We start from the raw sequence: 17584 nt of genomic DNA, 5'->3' as shown, positions 1-17584 counted from the left end.
TCAATACATGCTTAGTTTCATTCATTGAAAGACAATGGAATGTAGAAAAGAATAAATACAAATGAATTGGTTTTAGTTTGAATTCATTAAGAATAAGACCTTGTTGAGTTGATTCATTGAAATCAATCGTTTTATATTCATTCAAATACAGGGTGTTCCAAAATTATCTTTACAACTTCAAAAATTCATAACTTCGAACATAAACAAGATATTTATATTCTGTCTTTTGTATGCATTACTGCAACTAATAAAGTTTTTGTTTCAATAGGCTGAAAAGTTTTAAGTGAGGATGTGGACACCACAACAGAAAGCTCAATGCGTCTCATGGCCGTATTCGCTCCACATTTTCTGGACTTGTGCTGGGTCGTCCGGCTCCACTTTTATGCAATACTAATCCGGTGCTCATGAAGCTAGTGTGCCATGCACGGATGGAGGGTCTGGATGGTGGATCTCTTTGGAAATTTGTCCTGAAGTTCCGTTGAACCTGTGTATCTGATTTCGTCTCTATGAACCATGAGACGCATTGAGCTTTCTATTGTGGTGTCCACATCCTCACTTATAACTTTTCAGCCTATAGAAAAAAAAACTTTATTAGTTGCAGTAATACATGCAAAAGACAGAATAAAAATATCTTGTTTATGTTCGAAGTTATGAATTTTTGAAGTTGTAAAGATAATTTTGGAACACCCTGTACTTTAACTGCTTGACTAGTTTCAGTGTAAGTAATTAATAATTAAGATAGTTAATTTGTGCATATAAGTAAGAGTATGTGAAACGAGAACTTACCACTTACATCGTACTTTACTCCATTGAATTCAGGAAAGCATGACACAGAGGCTGTACTCCCTGCTAGTGTAATCGGCCAACATGTCAAGCCATCCCACGTTGCATTACAAGCTGCTGCACCGTCTGAAAATGAAAAACCATAGTATTGAAACATAATATCTTGTATTGAAAAGCAGTTCATAATTTTCATTCAATATTTAACATAAACTTGATTTGATATGATATATTATATAATGGATTAAAGAATTTAATAATATTTAATAATGTTAAGCGTTTGCTTTAATTCATGCATTTTTAAATAGTTATAGTTGTTGTTATTTTTAAAAAAATTATCAATAGTTGATCTGTGCATAATAAATGTGTTCTAATTTTGTTTTGTATACAGTCATTTAAAAGGATTGAGTTAGTTTTTCTCTAAAAATAGTGAAATTTTTTGAACTCAACTTAAGTTGAATACATCTATGTTTGAGTCAAATACTTGTTTTGCGTTAAGTTGAGCTTGAGTTGAAGATTTAAGTGATATTTGAGTTATTTTCGCCCAGGTATGATTTGATGTGTAGCAACATACCAGTTCGAAGAGACTGTTAAAAATAGATTCTATTTATTTATTATTTAATTGTGTGTGAGCGATAATCTGGAATTTGTATCGATTCATTTTGCGGCGATATGCTGGAACAACCCATCTAAATAAAAGTGGTATGTTCTCTCTTCGACTTACGTTTTGAAGAATATTTAATTTTAATTGTGTCTTTCATATTTTTTAAATAAATAAGAATTTAAGGATCATTTTATTAGAAGATGTTTTTACATGCATTGTATTATAAATTTATCCTTTTAAAAAAAGTGAAAAATTTATATTTTAAGAAAATTAAATATTATTTTGAGTTTTTTATATTATTACATGCTCTCACTATAACTTGTTCTCAATGTGACCAATATAATTAAGTATGGATCTATAATTATATCCAAGCAGTTCACTGAGTTGTGGATTTGATACAATGTACCACAATACAGCTTGACAGTTTTTATTTTGGTTTTAATTTTAACGCAACATTACAAATGAGCATTATTTAAAACCAGAGTTGGCCGTTGATTACAGTAATCGATTACAACTGTAATTGATTACAGATAATTACAGCTATGTAATCAATTACTTGTAATCACGATTACAAGTAATCAATTACTTGTAATCGTGATTACAACTTTCAAAAAATTTTGATTACAGCTGTAATCATGATTACAATTTTGATTACAGTAATCAATTACTTGTAATCGTGATTACAAGTAATCAATTACTTGTAATCGTGATTACAACTTTCAAAAATTTTTGATTACAGCTGTAATCATGATTACAATTTTGATTACAGTAATCAATTACTTGTAATCATGATTACAAGTAATTGCGATTACAAGTAATCACAACAAAAACGATTACAAGTAATTATGATTACAAGTAATCAAAATATATGATTACATGTAATCATGATTACATGTAATTTGATTACATGTAATTGTGATTACTTGTAATCAAACTATACGATTACAAGTTATTACGATTGTATACTATAGTCAAATTTTTTATGTAAGTATTCATGTGTTTACATATTTTTATGTACATAGAATGTACGCACGCATGAACGTACAATTTGCGATTCCTATACATACAATGTATGCACAAACGTTGTTTGTACGTACAATATTCATAATTATATTGTAATATACTTAATGCAATGCGCATATGCTTAGTACATATAATTATGCATTTATGATACATGTACGCATGTATGTTAGTTTGTACAAAAAGGCAATGTTTTGTATCTTTGTATACATAGACAATGTATGTATGAACGTATATGAAAATAATGTTTATGCGTTTGCATGCTTTTATGTACTTAAGTGCATATATTGTATAAATTTACGATAATAGCACGTATATACAATGTACGTTTGTATATAAAATTGTGCGTATTTGCGTACAATATGTAAAAATGTTATTTAAAGGTACAATATATGCACATAGTTGCGTAAATAAAATGCGTGCATGTATACATGCATATTTATATGTACATCGATATATGTGCACGCAAAGTATGTACTTATGTACAACTTACGTATGTACTTGTATAACTACATACTTTGTTAATACTTATGCGCATGTAATGCATGGATGTACAAAAAAATAGTTATATGCACAATGTATGCATGTGCATACAACGTATACATGTACATAATTACAAGTAATGTACAAATACGTGCGTACACTTATGTAATTACAATATACACATACATTGTGCATACTTTAAAAAAAATTATATGAGTAAAGTTATTAAAATTTGTTTTAAAATTATTCTAAGGTATATGAAACTCGATCTCATATTTTTTAGAAAGCAAACGATAATTTTATTTGGAATTTCTAAATATTAATTCCACACATAAAATTTACCGTTTTTCTTACCATTTAAAAAATTTCTATGAATCATGCATTATGTTATAAAAAAAATAAATCTGTATTGTCAAACATTTCATGAAAATACCTGAAAATAATTTTTTATTCAGAGAATTTCAAAATGATATAGAACAATTAAAGCTGAAAACTAAATTTAAATATCGTTTGATTTTGTCATTTAACTTGCTTGAGTCATTAAAAGTTAACTTACATGCATTTTATTTATTGCATTGTACACATATTTAGACATAAATGTAATGTACATATGTATACGTGTAATGTATGTACGCATGTACAATGTATACATACATTCATGTATTGTACGTGCATATATAGTACATATGGATATGCATACATGGAACATACGTGTATTGTACATGTGTGGATACATTCATTGTACATATATACATTGCACCATATGCATAGATAGGGATAGCATGCATGTACACATGTAAAATTTGTACGAAAGAATTATGCCCAATATATTTATGCACATACGTACTGTATATGTACACACATATGTACATTATATGAACATTATATGTTCATTTCATCATATGTACATTATATGAATATACATCTGTACGCTATATGTATATACATCTGTACGCTATATGTATATACATCTGTACAATATATGCATCTCAAATGTGTGCACGTACGTTATGCATGTCGAATGCATGTATGAATATATGTGAAATATAAATACGCCCAATGTACGTACAATAATTCACAAATGTATTATGCATATTTGGATACTTACATTGAGCATGAACATATTATGTACATGTACATAAATACACTGGACATGCGTATCATGTACATGTATACATACATATATTGTACATCCTACAGATATATCTATATTGTACATGCATACATTTATTGTACTGTTCATAAATAAATTGCACATACATGCATGGGACATACATTGTACAGACAATGTATGTATGTTCGTACAAACACAAGTGCTTGTATATACATGCGTACATGAACATAGATATACATTTTACATACACAAATATTTGCATAAAATGCATATATTCATTGTGTATAAATGTACATGCCTACATTGTTTGCACATACATACGTAATTTTTATCTATATACATACGTACATATATTGTATACCTACAATATAAGTGTATGTACATGTGTGTGATACTAAAATGTCTGAACATATGCACTAGACAAAATCATATGTACATACATTTCAGTTACATTCATTTGTAGGTATACAAATACGTACAAAATGCAGTACATGTTAATACGTGCAAAATGTATCATTATAAAATACATTCTACTATCTACTGTAAAATATAATCATTTATAAGAATACAATAGTCTCGTAATCGTGTAATTAGATTACATGTAATCATGATTACATGTAATCAAATTACATGTAATCAAATTACATGTAATCAAATTACATGTAATCATATATTTTGATTACTTGTAATCATAATTACTTGTAATCGTTTTTGTTGTGATTACTTGTAATCGCAATTACTTGGAATCATGATTACAAGTAATTGATTACTGTAATCAAAATTGTAATCATGATTACAGCTGTAATAAAAATTTTTTGAAAATTGTAATCATGATTACAAGTAATTGATTACTGTAATCGACTATGTAATCATGATTACAGCTGTAATCAAACTTTGTAATCACGATTACAAGTAATTGATTACTGTAATCAATATTGTAATCATGATTACAGCTGTAATCAAAATTTTTGAAAATTGTAATCATGATTACAAGTAATTGATTACTGTAATCAAAAAATGTAATCGATTACATTTTTGGCCAACTCTGTTTAAAACAATACTTTTTATTTTAACTCTTTTTATTTCAACACGATCATTAAATGTTTCTTCATTTTTTGTCAGTGGTTAAAACCCAAAAGATGTTGGCTGGACTGCTGATGCTGATTGATACGGCTGATTGATATGAATTCTGCTTCCGGCTCGCACTGATCGTAAAATATCTTAAGTGGTAGACGGATTATGGGTTAGAATCCCCTTTCTGTCTGACTAACTGTGGGAAGTTTCCGGGATTTCCCTCTCCATGTAACTCAAATATGACTTAGTTCCATCAAAATGTCCTCCAAGAAGGATAATTTGTCCCAATGCTTGATCCAGAAGTTCCCTTGTCTTCTTGATTAAGTTCAAAATTACTAGGCTAGGAAGTTAAATATTGATATAGTCGTAAATTCAGAATTGTCTCGATTGTTTAGTTCAATCCCGTTTGTGAAAATAAAAAAAAAAATATTTAATAATGAGATATGGCTGCATTAGTCCGTTAAGTGTAAGCGTGTCATATTATGTTTCGAACGATTGTTGACTGGTCAGAACCTTCTTTTCTCTTTTTGGAGCGTTTTCCTCTTTGTGTATTTAACATTGTGTGAGATTTCAAAATTTAAATTACAAAAAAATACTCTCTTGTGAAAATAAATATGTGGCAAATATTTTTTTGTTCAAAAATTCAGATTTTTGCGCAGGTGTGGTTACGTGTCATACCCTTCGAGTTGGTCCCTTCCCGTGAAGTATATTTTTTAGTTTAGTTTCTCGCGTGCCGCTGCCCGGAAGTTGTCAAGACTTAGCGATTCTCCTGCCGTAGATCACGATACGGAAATCTCCTCTTTTTTCTCTCACTTAGACCAAAAGAAGTGATATATATATTAATATATTAATATTATATATATATATATATATATGTGATATATATATTAATATATTAATATTATATATATATATATATATATGTGATATATATATTAATATTATATATATATATATATATATATATATATTATTTAGGATTATTATATATATTATATATATTAATCCTAATTAATTATTCTAATCGAAATACTTTCTCATACTTTTAAAAGCCACATCCTGTTCTTAAATCTATTTTCGGCTCAAGTATGCATTTAATTAAGAGCAGGACATTTTTTCCTTTGCTCTGTGTGGGAAACGTTCGATCTATTTCATAAACCAATAGCAACTACTAAGAGTTCCCTCTTTCCCTAAATTAAGACATTTTACGGATTTTACTTTGCAAGGTTTTCCCTAACATATAACCAAGGAGCGCCACTTTTCATGTGCACTTTTACTCACTCTCATGACTGCTGTTGTCTAATAATTAATAAATAAATTTTGTACCCTCCTTCCCGACCTATGACCTGTTTTAATCCTTCCACTCGGCAACGACGTTATATATATATATATATATATATATATATATATATATATATATATATATATATATATATATATATATATATATATATATATATATATATATATATATATATATATATATATATATATATATATATATATATATATATATATATATATATATATATATATATATATATATATTAGAGATAGAACTGATCTTGAACTTTTTTATCCGTCTTTATAGGGCATGATATTTGAAATACTTCTTTCCCAGGAAATGCTTGAGAAGTGATATTCAACAAAATGTCACACTTACTATAAAAAATTACCAAAATTACAATAAAAATAAGTGATTTAAAAAAATAATAATTCAGACTCACCTTCAGATTTATTAATTTGATTTTGTTGAAGAAAATTACAATAAATGTCATTCACACTGTTCTCCTTATTTGTAGTTGTTTGATAAAAGTCTGTTACGTCTTCTACTATATTGCCTTCTGCCATTAATGATGTACAATTTTATTTCCTTTAAGAACCCTGAAACATTTACAGAGGAATTAAATTTTCAGACGCAATTGTTTTTAAAATAATGCATTGTAAAAAATCCTGTAAATTAAAATAAATTAAAATAGCTGCTTGATGATTATTGGTAAAAAATGATGTTAGAAAAATAATTTGAGGGACATAAATTTTTAGTCAGTTTTTAAATAATCAATTAATCAATTTAAATAATCAATTTAAATAAACAATGAGATCGTAAAATAATGTACAAATTTTTAATCATTTTATGCAATGGCAAACTGTTTGTCCATGTTTCCAGAAAGCTCTTATGGCAAGAATATTATGAAAAATATGGTAAGATTATTGATAACATTTTATTTTTATTTGCTTCATTAAAGTCTCTTATTTACCAAAATTCTCGATTCATTTGTTTGAAAAAATATAGTTTAAAACTGTAAACATGCCTATATTAAATTTAAGATGTTTGTATAAATAAATATTCTTTAATTAAAAGTAGAAAATTTCATTCCAAAGAATATACTTCGATTTTGTTATTTTATTTAAATGAAGTTGACTAGTCTAGACGAAATCAAACTTTAAAATTATGCAAAATTGCTATGAAAATCAATTTGAATAAATAGCAATGGATAATAATAAAAACAGAAATCCCAAACATGCATGATTCTATATTAGAAAAAATATTCCTTACAACAATAGTTTCTCACTAATAAAGTATTGGTTTATTTTGGAAAATAAAAAACGGTTTATAGTTCGATTTGAGAATAATACGATTTGCAGTATTTGTTCAGAGAAACCTTCATTCAATGTTCGTCAGCATTTTATTATATTTTATTTTTCAAATAAGTGGTCATTTTTTAAAACTTCCGATGCGATTTCTTTTCTAAAAAACGAATTTATGTTTGTTAAGCTAAAAAAATTTGATCATCGTAAACCCAAGTATTTTATCGCTGATTTCTGATGTAATGTTCTTTGGAAATATTTTCTAAGCTGTTAACGTATTAAAATTATTTTCTCTGTGGTTTAAAATGTTAATCCCTTTTATTTATAAAATCATAAAAACTTTCCCTTATTTAGTGCGTAAAATTTGCATAGTACAGAATGCATAAAGTGTGCTATGGTATGGGTATATAATAGAACCTTGATTTTTCAGACGGGGGGGGGGCAGGGAAGTAGTGAGAATATTAAAATCATCGGATATTCGAATGAGTTTTTAAAGTCAATTTTGTGTTACGATAAAAATTACTCATATTAATTAGTGACTATAACAAAGTTTAAAAAACACTTTTATTTTTTTTCATCAAAAAGAATGATGCAATAGGAAAAGTCAATGAAACATTTGTTTCAGTCTGTTATTTTCGAGAAGATAAATTTGGGAATCATCGTTAAAACAATATCTGGAAGAAATTAAATACGGGAATTGAATAAGTTCCTAAACGCGAAGAAGTAAAACATCGGCTCTTATAAAGAGAATTCGTGACGGGAATTTTTTGATGAGAGTCAGATTTCAGGAAACGGTGATCAGCTTATATTTTAAGGATTTGAATGGTGCAGAGTTCTGCTTTCTTTTTCTAGCCCCTGCTGATGGAAGGCAAGACAGACCTTTCATTTTCTCTCTGTATTTCTGAAATTCTAAAAAAAATCACAAATTGAAAGGGTTTACAAAATTTTCTTTTTACAAATGCGCTCTAGACGGAAGGCAACTCCAAATTTCCTATTTTATTCCTTACTTTGGTATATAATTTCTAACACCCATAATTGGCTTATGACTTTTACTTAGGCTGTACTTTAGGATCCCTTTACCTGGAGGAGAGGAAAAAAATGAGAAAACTGACAGCAATAACGGTCAATTCTATGGATTGTCAGAATTGACAGTATTAAATTTAAAATATTTTATTAAAATAAACTTTGGTTTTTTAATAAATTATATAGTGATAAAACGGAATAAAATCTATACAGCTGTCTGCGTAATAAAAATTATATGAAGAACTCTTATTTCACTTTTGACGTAATATAGTAAGTGCGCTATATGGTATTTGTAAATGTTTACCCATAATTATAAGAAACTAATAATAAAACAAACATAAATTTATTACGGAAATCATTATTTATGAGAAATGATTGCATGCCTAAGATGATTAAACGTCCTTTCTCGTAAGAACTATATTCGTGGTTGAGAGAAAACAAGGAGTAGTTTTAATTATTTACTAAACTTCTGAGTTAAACAACAAGATAACATAAACGATAATTTTGCACTAACATATTATACTACTGTAAAAGATTTTTTTCTCAATATGAGTGAATAATTGTATAAAACTTCTTTAACTCTTGTTCACTCTTATACATCCCAATCTTGGATCATAGATTACTCCCAGGACCTCATACATATATATATATATATATATATATATATATATATATATATATATATATATATATATATATATATATATATATATATATATATATATATATATATATATATATATATATATATATATATATATATATATATATATATATATATATATATATATATATATATATATATATATATATATATATATATATATATATATATATATATATATATATATATATATATATATATATATATATATATATATATGGTATTTTAATTAAATTACATATATTGAAGTTAATTTTATGTTAAAATAAAGTTTCGAACAAATCGATTAAATTGGCAGATACATAAAATTGGAGGGATCTCATCAATTCAATTTCACTCCCAATCTCTTTCCTTAATGGTTTTCCTTTTGTAATTTTCCAGAGATTTGATCCATGTTGACCTTCGAAAGCTTTCATTCGGGAAAACTTTGTAGGAATTGTTTGTGAGATTTAATCACCCATCATTTATTTTCTTTCTCTGACCTGCTTTTATGAGTAAACCTTTAAAGAAATTCATTTCTCAAGCAAACATTTTGCTTTCTTTTCGGTATTATTTCAAATGATAGATTAGGGATGGATTTTAAATTTTCTTTCTAAATTGAGTTAAATATCTTCATCATGCATTTCGGAGATTTCAAGAAAAATTGTACAAACAACGACATGTAACTGTAGCTAAGGAAAAATAATAGGCTTGAATTAAATGATAAAATCAAAGGTGCTGGATATATGATGTATGTACCTGCTATTTGATCATACTTTGCTCTACCTGCTATACCTGTTATTTGATCATACTTTTACAAATATTTGCATAGTTTTAAGTTAAAGAAAAATGCTAAAATTTGAATAAAATGTGTTACGCGAATAATTCCTTAAAAACGTTGACTTGTTGTACATAGAATTTTAAATATGGGCGAAATTATGTACATTTTTCCGGCAATATACAAAGTTCTGGCATTGTATACAATACCCGTAGGTAAAGTGTGATGATAAACCAGGAAATGACACTCAAATCCTTTAATTAATCAAATTATTTAATATAATAAACATCGATTATTGTTGATTGATTATTATGTTTGTTGTTTAACTTGGCGAAAAATCTTTAACCATTGCAAATGGCCTCAAAGCATACGCATCGGAAAAGCATCATATATTGTCTAGAGTGTGTCTCAAGTAGGTTTAAACACAATTTAATTTTTTTATTTGAAAATTTAAATTTTTAAAGTGATTACGTCGATGAAACTATCTTCGAATTATTTTTTAAAGACTTAAAAGAAATTTTGACAAAAAATGCAATATTTATGTCTGTTTACAAATAAGATCCTGTGTAAAAAAAGGAACTAATGCACAGTTAATTCTCTCGATAAAACTGAAGTAATTTCAATAATTTTCAAAAATAATTTTTGCAATAGTTAAAACTCCTAAGTATTAATGCAAGGACTTGGTAAAAGTCCGAAATTGAATCATATTGAAGCATACTTCAGACTTTTACCACGCCACTATGGTAAATTCGACCTTTTCTGGCGAGGATTTACCCTGAAATCTATTGTACATTAAAATGGATTCATAAGAAAGCTAATTTAATTTTTAATCTGATACATTTATTATGATATTTTAAATTATTAACCTTTTTTCATTGAAGCATATTAATCTAAAAAGTATTATAATATCAATAGACATTTTTGATTTATTATAGTAAAGCTTCGATATTAAAGTAAAATAAAGAAAGGAAAAAAATTCTCGAAAATCAAACAAAACCTCATTATTTCAATAATTCAAAATTGTTTCAATTGTTTCTATAACAACTATCTATTATTTATTCTAATTTCTAGTACTATTTTCATAAAATAAATTACTTGTCTGAGATATATCTAAAATAGATATATTTCAGTTTTTTGGCAGAATATTTTTAGTTTTTTTTCCTGTCTAATTTTTTTTTACAGAAACTAAAATGTGTATTTCAAAATCTTCGCCATATTTTAAAATATTTAACTAAGTTGATTTATTTTGATAGAGTAATATTAACAACAAAAATTGTTTCTCGTAACAATTATAATGATCCTTAAAACGACCTCATTTGAATTTCTTAATGAAGACATACAGATATTTTAGGCATAATTTATATTCTTACATCTATAGTAATTAATTTATTCGCTTTTTAAGAATAATATGAATATTTATTCGTTTTTAATTAGTTTCTATAGCTCTTTCTATTATATAGTCATTTAATTGCATTTATGATGCTTATACGACTGTAATAGTTATAAACTGGAAGCTGAAATACTTACGAGGTTGAATATTACTCACAATAACTACGCTGTTTAATGAGTTTTAAGTTGTTTCACCCCATAGAATACAAAGAATTCTATTTCTGTATCAAAATAGCTTATGAAAAAGTAAATTTCTTCAAAAAAATCGCTTTAAAAATTTCTTTAACACATATCTATTTCTCAAAACCATAAAATAACTCATTTCTTGAAATAAATTGAGATTTTCAGCTTGTACACTTAAAACCCATTTTTACATTGATTTCCATTGTAAAAATGTTTATTATTCTCATAGTGTAAACTTTTATTGCAATACGTATAAAAAATGGGCTTACTTATTTTGCACTTTTTATTTACAAACCTTATTAAAAACGTTATTACAACGTTATTACAAACGAAAATTTAAACGTTGCTGGAATGATTCATAGCACACATTCATTCAAAGAAAGAATTCAGAAATTAAAACTAAGTACACTGCAAAAAAAGCATGATCAGAACTACTAGAATATGCTAAAATTTAACATTTTTCTGGTTCTTTGGAAACACCAAAATGCTCGATATTTTTTAACGAAGAGCTATGGTAATTATTTTGTCAAAATTATCAGCAAAATATAGTTTTTCAATCTGTGATAAAATTTGGTAATTTTATTATGATACCTTAGAACATGGCATAAAAACCATTTTTTTTTTATTCAATTGATTTTTTTATTACTATACATTACATTTCCACCAATGTTGGGTGAGAAGAACTGAAACTTTGAAAATCAGAATTTCTAGTAATCCGCTATGAATGGTTCAAAAACGGTATAGTTTGGTTTTTATTACCAGAATTACGAATTTTTTTAAACCAGAAATGTCATTACCCTATCGTACGGTAATTTTACCAAAATAATTTTCTCCTTGCAGTTTTTAATACTGACGTAACGTTTCAGAAATAAAACAAAAACGTTTACTAGACCTTAAGAAATTTTTCTCATGATCTTAAATGATTTTTTGAAACATGAATGTGACTTTTTTGTTACATAGAATAATGTGTTTTCATACATTATTCAATTTATTGATTATCGTCTGAAACCAACAGAATACAGCTGAAAACTAATATCTTTATTGCGAATATATATAAACATTAAACTACCATTAAATCAAATGACCCATGAATATCGCATTTCTTTATCACTGCAACGTTTCTTTATTGTAAATCCTTTCTGCATTTTCTCGATCTGGTGTTAGATTGTGAAATTTATTTTAGAAAATGTAACGAAAACATTGTTTGCGGTGCATGAAATACCTGCATTGCTGGTCAAGCCTAATGACCATTTCTTTAAACGAACATCTAGAAAAATAGTGAACATTTAGAATTCTATTCTAAAGTAGCAGAATTTTTATCTCGACGCAAGTGCACATAGGAATTGTGTAGTATATTTAAATAATTTTATTTTCAACCTTGATGATCTAAAATGCAACAAGGTTGCATTTTAGAATTCAAAGTAGTTTCGTAAAATATGCAAATTTAAAATGTTTAACTCAAAAAAATTAAAACAAAATAATATACAAATTCTAAAGTTTTCAAAGTGGAAGTTCACGTACAAATTGGATACCGAGCAAATGCAATCTTTGTTTTCTAAAAGATTGGCATTTAACAACACTTCGAAATGTATTAACTATATTTTATAATTGTTTCAATATCATACATAATAGTGAGTATAAACTTCTTAAATGAATAATCAATAATAATAAAACATAAAGTGCATAACAACTGAACTTCAGAACCTAGTAATAAAAAATTACATTATATTGATTCCTACAACCCAACAAGAAATTCGATGTCTTTTAATTAAAATTATATAAAGACCCTATCTTAGTTATAATGCGAAAAATGAAAATTCCTCAATATTGCATGAGTTATATTTCCTGATTTCCAGTTGTTTTATCAATAAATGTTTCATTTATAGGTATTAACGACATTTTATCAATAAATGTTTCATTTATAGGTATTAACAACAGTATTCATTCATTAAATAATTAATTTACATTATTACATTCATCCCATTTGGAAAGTGTGATATAATTATTTGTTCCAAAATACTAAGATCAAATCAAGATAATGTTTGTTAACCTAAACTCAGGTTAAAAACTCTTAATTGGTTATAAAATTAAATCTTTAACGTTTCACTTTTAGCTTGAAATTTAAAATATTTGGAAAGCTTATTACAGGATAGAAGGAAAATAAAAATACCAAATTTATTAAAACAAGCATTATGTTGACCTTAAAATTATTGCTTTTGCAGAAATGACAAAATAAAAATCCAACTAAATTTCAAATCCAGTAGGAGAGACTAACTAAAAAAAAAAAAGAATCTCTCTATCGGCTGTCAAGCGTCTTCAGAAGTAAGTATGAAGTTTGCGGTTGACATCTTCGGATTCCGATTGCCAAATATGTCTGGAAATTTTTCGATGCTTCAGATTGGAGAATGAAAGAGAAGGAGTTTAGAGATGTCAAGCGACTGACAGTTCTTCCAATGAGAGCAATGGCAGACGATTCCGACTTCGACTATCTTAACGAAATCTGGTTGCACCTTCTCATTTGTACTATCTTTCTTGCATTATAATAATGGAAAATGTAAATTAGTAAATGTTAGAGGGAGAAAAGTGTAAATGTTCTGGAGAAATTCCTACTGCCTTTAATTATGTGCATTTACTTTCGCGTATTTTAAACAAATCAATGCATTCGATATTAATTTTCTTCTTCCGATATTAATATTCTTTTCAGTTTTTCTAACCTTTTAGGCATAGTTCATACTCTTGATACTTTAAAATTTAAGTTATTTCCTTTTTTCTAATAGTTGTAATATTTAATCATTTTGAAAATTTTTTTTAAACTTTTTTAACTGGATAGTCATTTCATTGTCGTTTCTGGATAGTTATTGTTATTTCGTTAATTTCTTCTAAACAATTGCATTAACACCTATCTACTTCCCATAACATCAAAATGACAATTTTGAAGTATTGTGCTTGCACATTTAAAACGAGTTTTTAAATCTATTTCCATTGTAGAAATGCTTATTGCACTTCTAGTGAAAGCTTTTATTGCAATATGCACAGTTAATGGCTTTACTTATTTTGTACATTTTATTTGCAAACGTTATTACAAGTGTATTACGAAAATTTAAACGTTGCTGGAATGATTTATCACTCACATTCATTCAAATAAACATTTTAGAAACTTTTACTTAGTACACTGAGAAAAAAACGTGCTACTGAATATGGTAAAATTTAACGAGATTCTGGTTTTTCGGTTACATTAAAAACTGGATAATATTTACCGAAGCACTTTGGTAATGATTTCGGCAAACTTAACAATAAAATAGGTTTTATAATATGTATTAAGATTTGGTAAATTTGGTACATTTTATCATGACACTTTAGAGCATGGCATAGATATAATTTATGTGGTTAAATTTACTCTTTAGTTTAATATTTCTTACTAAATGTATGGCAATAAAAAAATTAATTTTGAAAACCAGAAAAATTTCGATAAGCCGGTACCGTTTGTTTGGAAAAATTCTTCTATGATCTGTTTAAATATAGTATATTTGATTTTATTAACCAGAATTAGAAGTTTTTTTTTCACCAGAAATGTCATTATCCATACAGCACGGTAATTTTATCAGAATTTTTTTCTTCGATTGAATTAGCATATTCTTATATTTTACAGACCTAAGAAAAAGGGAACATCTTGAATCACTTATGATCTAATGATCGGATCTTCACGTTCTATGACTCATTCTTAATGGTTTACGGCGGTGACCTCAAATATGCTAATTAATTAGTACAGGCGTAATAAATATTTGCTGAAATTTGTTTTTGGCATAGAACTATCTTTACCTAATTGAACTATCTCCCACATTTTTGGGGGTCAAAAATACAAATCCATCAAAAAAAAGGTATGTTTATCCAAAGGAAGTACCTTTCTGTGTCTAGTTTCGTATCTTAAAATATCGTCTGCACTAATTGATTAACATATTTGAAGTCACCCCTTCGAACCATTAAGAATGAGTCCCTAAACGTGAAGATTATCATTAGATCACAAGTTATTCAGAGAGGTAATTTTTTTTTGGCGCACTGTACATGACGCCATTTTTGTATTACCTATTACTTTTTTGTATTTTTACTTAAACTTTTAATTTAGCTTCAATTTGAATTTATAAATTAATTTTTTTCTTTTCTATCTACGTATGCTATAAGCTAATGTACAGCTTTCGATATCTTCCCGCTATAAGTTCTAAACTTTTCCAGTCATTAATAATGCACTAGTGTTTAGTTACCAGTAATAATTGGAGTTATACAAGTGTTTTTAACATTGCTGTTATACTTAAACTCTTTTTACTTTTAACATGAAAGTACGACGCCATTCTGTTCCTTATTTAACCACTCCTAGAGTGAATATGCATAAAATGTCAGAACATGGAAATATGGCAGTGCATATTTCTACAAAATGTTTTTATTTTTATTTTTGTGAATGTAAAGTTTTTTCATTCAGTAAGTATGTCTTCAAAATCCATTAAACATTTCGTCAATAATTTTTTCATAAGTGTAGCGCATATTTTTCTTTTGTTACTTTTTCAATGGTGTAAATTGCTATGTTCAAAGTATGCAAATATTTATTGATATTTTTTGTAGTAAAAAGCATACGCGTTACTATGGTTGTATGTTTGCGTTGCGTAGGTGGTAAGAAACTATTTTCCGCAGTTTTTTCACGAAGTAAAACATAAAACGTTTCGGGATTTAGAATTTTACGCCTTTGACGATAAACTATGTTTTGAATAAACTTTGTACAAAAAATAAAATTGCTAAAAATCTTGGAAAATATATTTTTCATGTTCTTTTCTCGAAACAAAAGTTTGCGTAACGAGTTATAAATATTTTTTTAAGGCATTTTTAAGTTTCTTGTAGTTCTTTCTGAATTTCTGATCAGAAAATGCTCAAATCTAATAGTACATGCTTTTCTTGCACATAAAAGGAACTTTTACCAAAAAAAAATTATTACAGTAAAACCGTATTGGAGAGATTTTACCGGCTTCTCTTAGTTTTGTGAGAAGTTCACAGCCGTATTAAAAAGAAAAAATATATATAAAGAGACTAAAAAGAGAGATGTTCAAAGCATTTGGAGAATGTGTTATTCCGTTATTGCTGTTTTGAACAATTTTTAGGTCATTCACATTGTTTAATTCCTAAACTTTTTGATTTTTTCTGGTTTTAAGGTATCATTCAGCCTTATTTTGCAATAAATATACTTGAAGAGTTTTCATAAGTGACTAATAATATGATTCTAATATATTTAGGGGTATTTTTTTCTCTCACATTATATCGAGACATTATTTCTTTGGGAAAATGTTCTTTTAATTACCGTATTATTTTACAAATCTGTAGAAGGTGGACGGGTGGCGAAAACGCAGTATACTGAATGGTTTTAATATTCCGGAGCCTTAGAGTTCAGATTGTCATCACATTAAGCGATATTGCATGTCCTTTTGCAGCTTATTATTGTAGGATTCGAAGAAGATTCGATGAAGTTGTTTTAGTAAGATTTGTTTTAATCTTTCATCAAGTTTATTGGATAACTCTTTGTCGTATAAATATTGATTTTTAATTCTCTGAAAAAATGAAGCAGAGACATCTTTTTACTAAAGTAAAATGGGAAAAATTGTAAAAAAGAATATCGTCGTCGAAGCTTAATAAAATTACCTCTTAAGTGCATAAAAAATGGACGAAAAGAATTTTTTCATTTACCTTCTATTAATAATTCTTTCATTGAAATTATTATCGTTTTTCTCATTTCCCGATGAAGTATTTGATAATCTTTGCTAAAAAAGTCAAAACGTCTAAAATGTGTCATTTTTTTTTCATTTAATTTTCCTGAAAATGAGCTCGTTACTACACTGTAAACTTTAGTGTAATACCTATCAGAAT

The 17584-nt window shown here is 27.1% G+C and overlaps 1 protein-coding gene across 2 annotated transcripts in view; it reads right to left on the bottom strand.

Moving 5' to 3' along the window:
- The window catches only part of LOC107454507 (diuretic hormone receptor), an 82734-nt gene that overhangs the window by 32059 nt on the left and 33091 nt on the right, over window positions 1-17584 (bottom strand). Inside the window, exons 2-3 of one of the 2 annotated variants that reach the window (XM_087167494.1) lie at window positions 6803-6959; window positions 787-909 (exon numbers count right to left, since the gene is read on the bottom strand). In XM_087167494.1, the coding sequence (XP_087023620.1) occupies window positions 787-909; window positions 6803-6926 (247 nt within the window). In that variant the 5' untranslated portion in view covers window positions 6927-6959. The remainder of the gene's footprint in view (window positions 1-786; window positions 910-6802; window positions 6960-17584) is intronic. The other variant, XM_087167495.1, reaches the window with a different exon arrangement.

Source organism: Parasteatoda tepidariorum, chromosome 7 (genome assembly GCF_982258835.1).
Source record: "Parasteatoda tepidariorum strain Cologne lab strain chromosome 7, Ptep-v5.0, whole genome shotgun sequence".
In the NCBI taxonomy this organism is placed as follows: Eukaryota; Metazoa; Arthropoda; class Arachnida; order Araneae; family Theridiidae; genus Parasteatoda; species Parasteatoda tepidariorum.
Note: the sequence above shows the minus strand (reverse complement) of the source record. Positions and strands in the feature narration are given on the sequence as shown.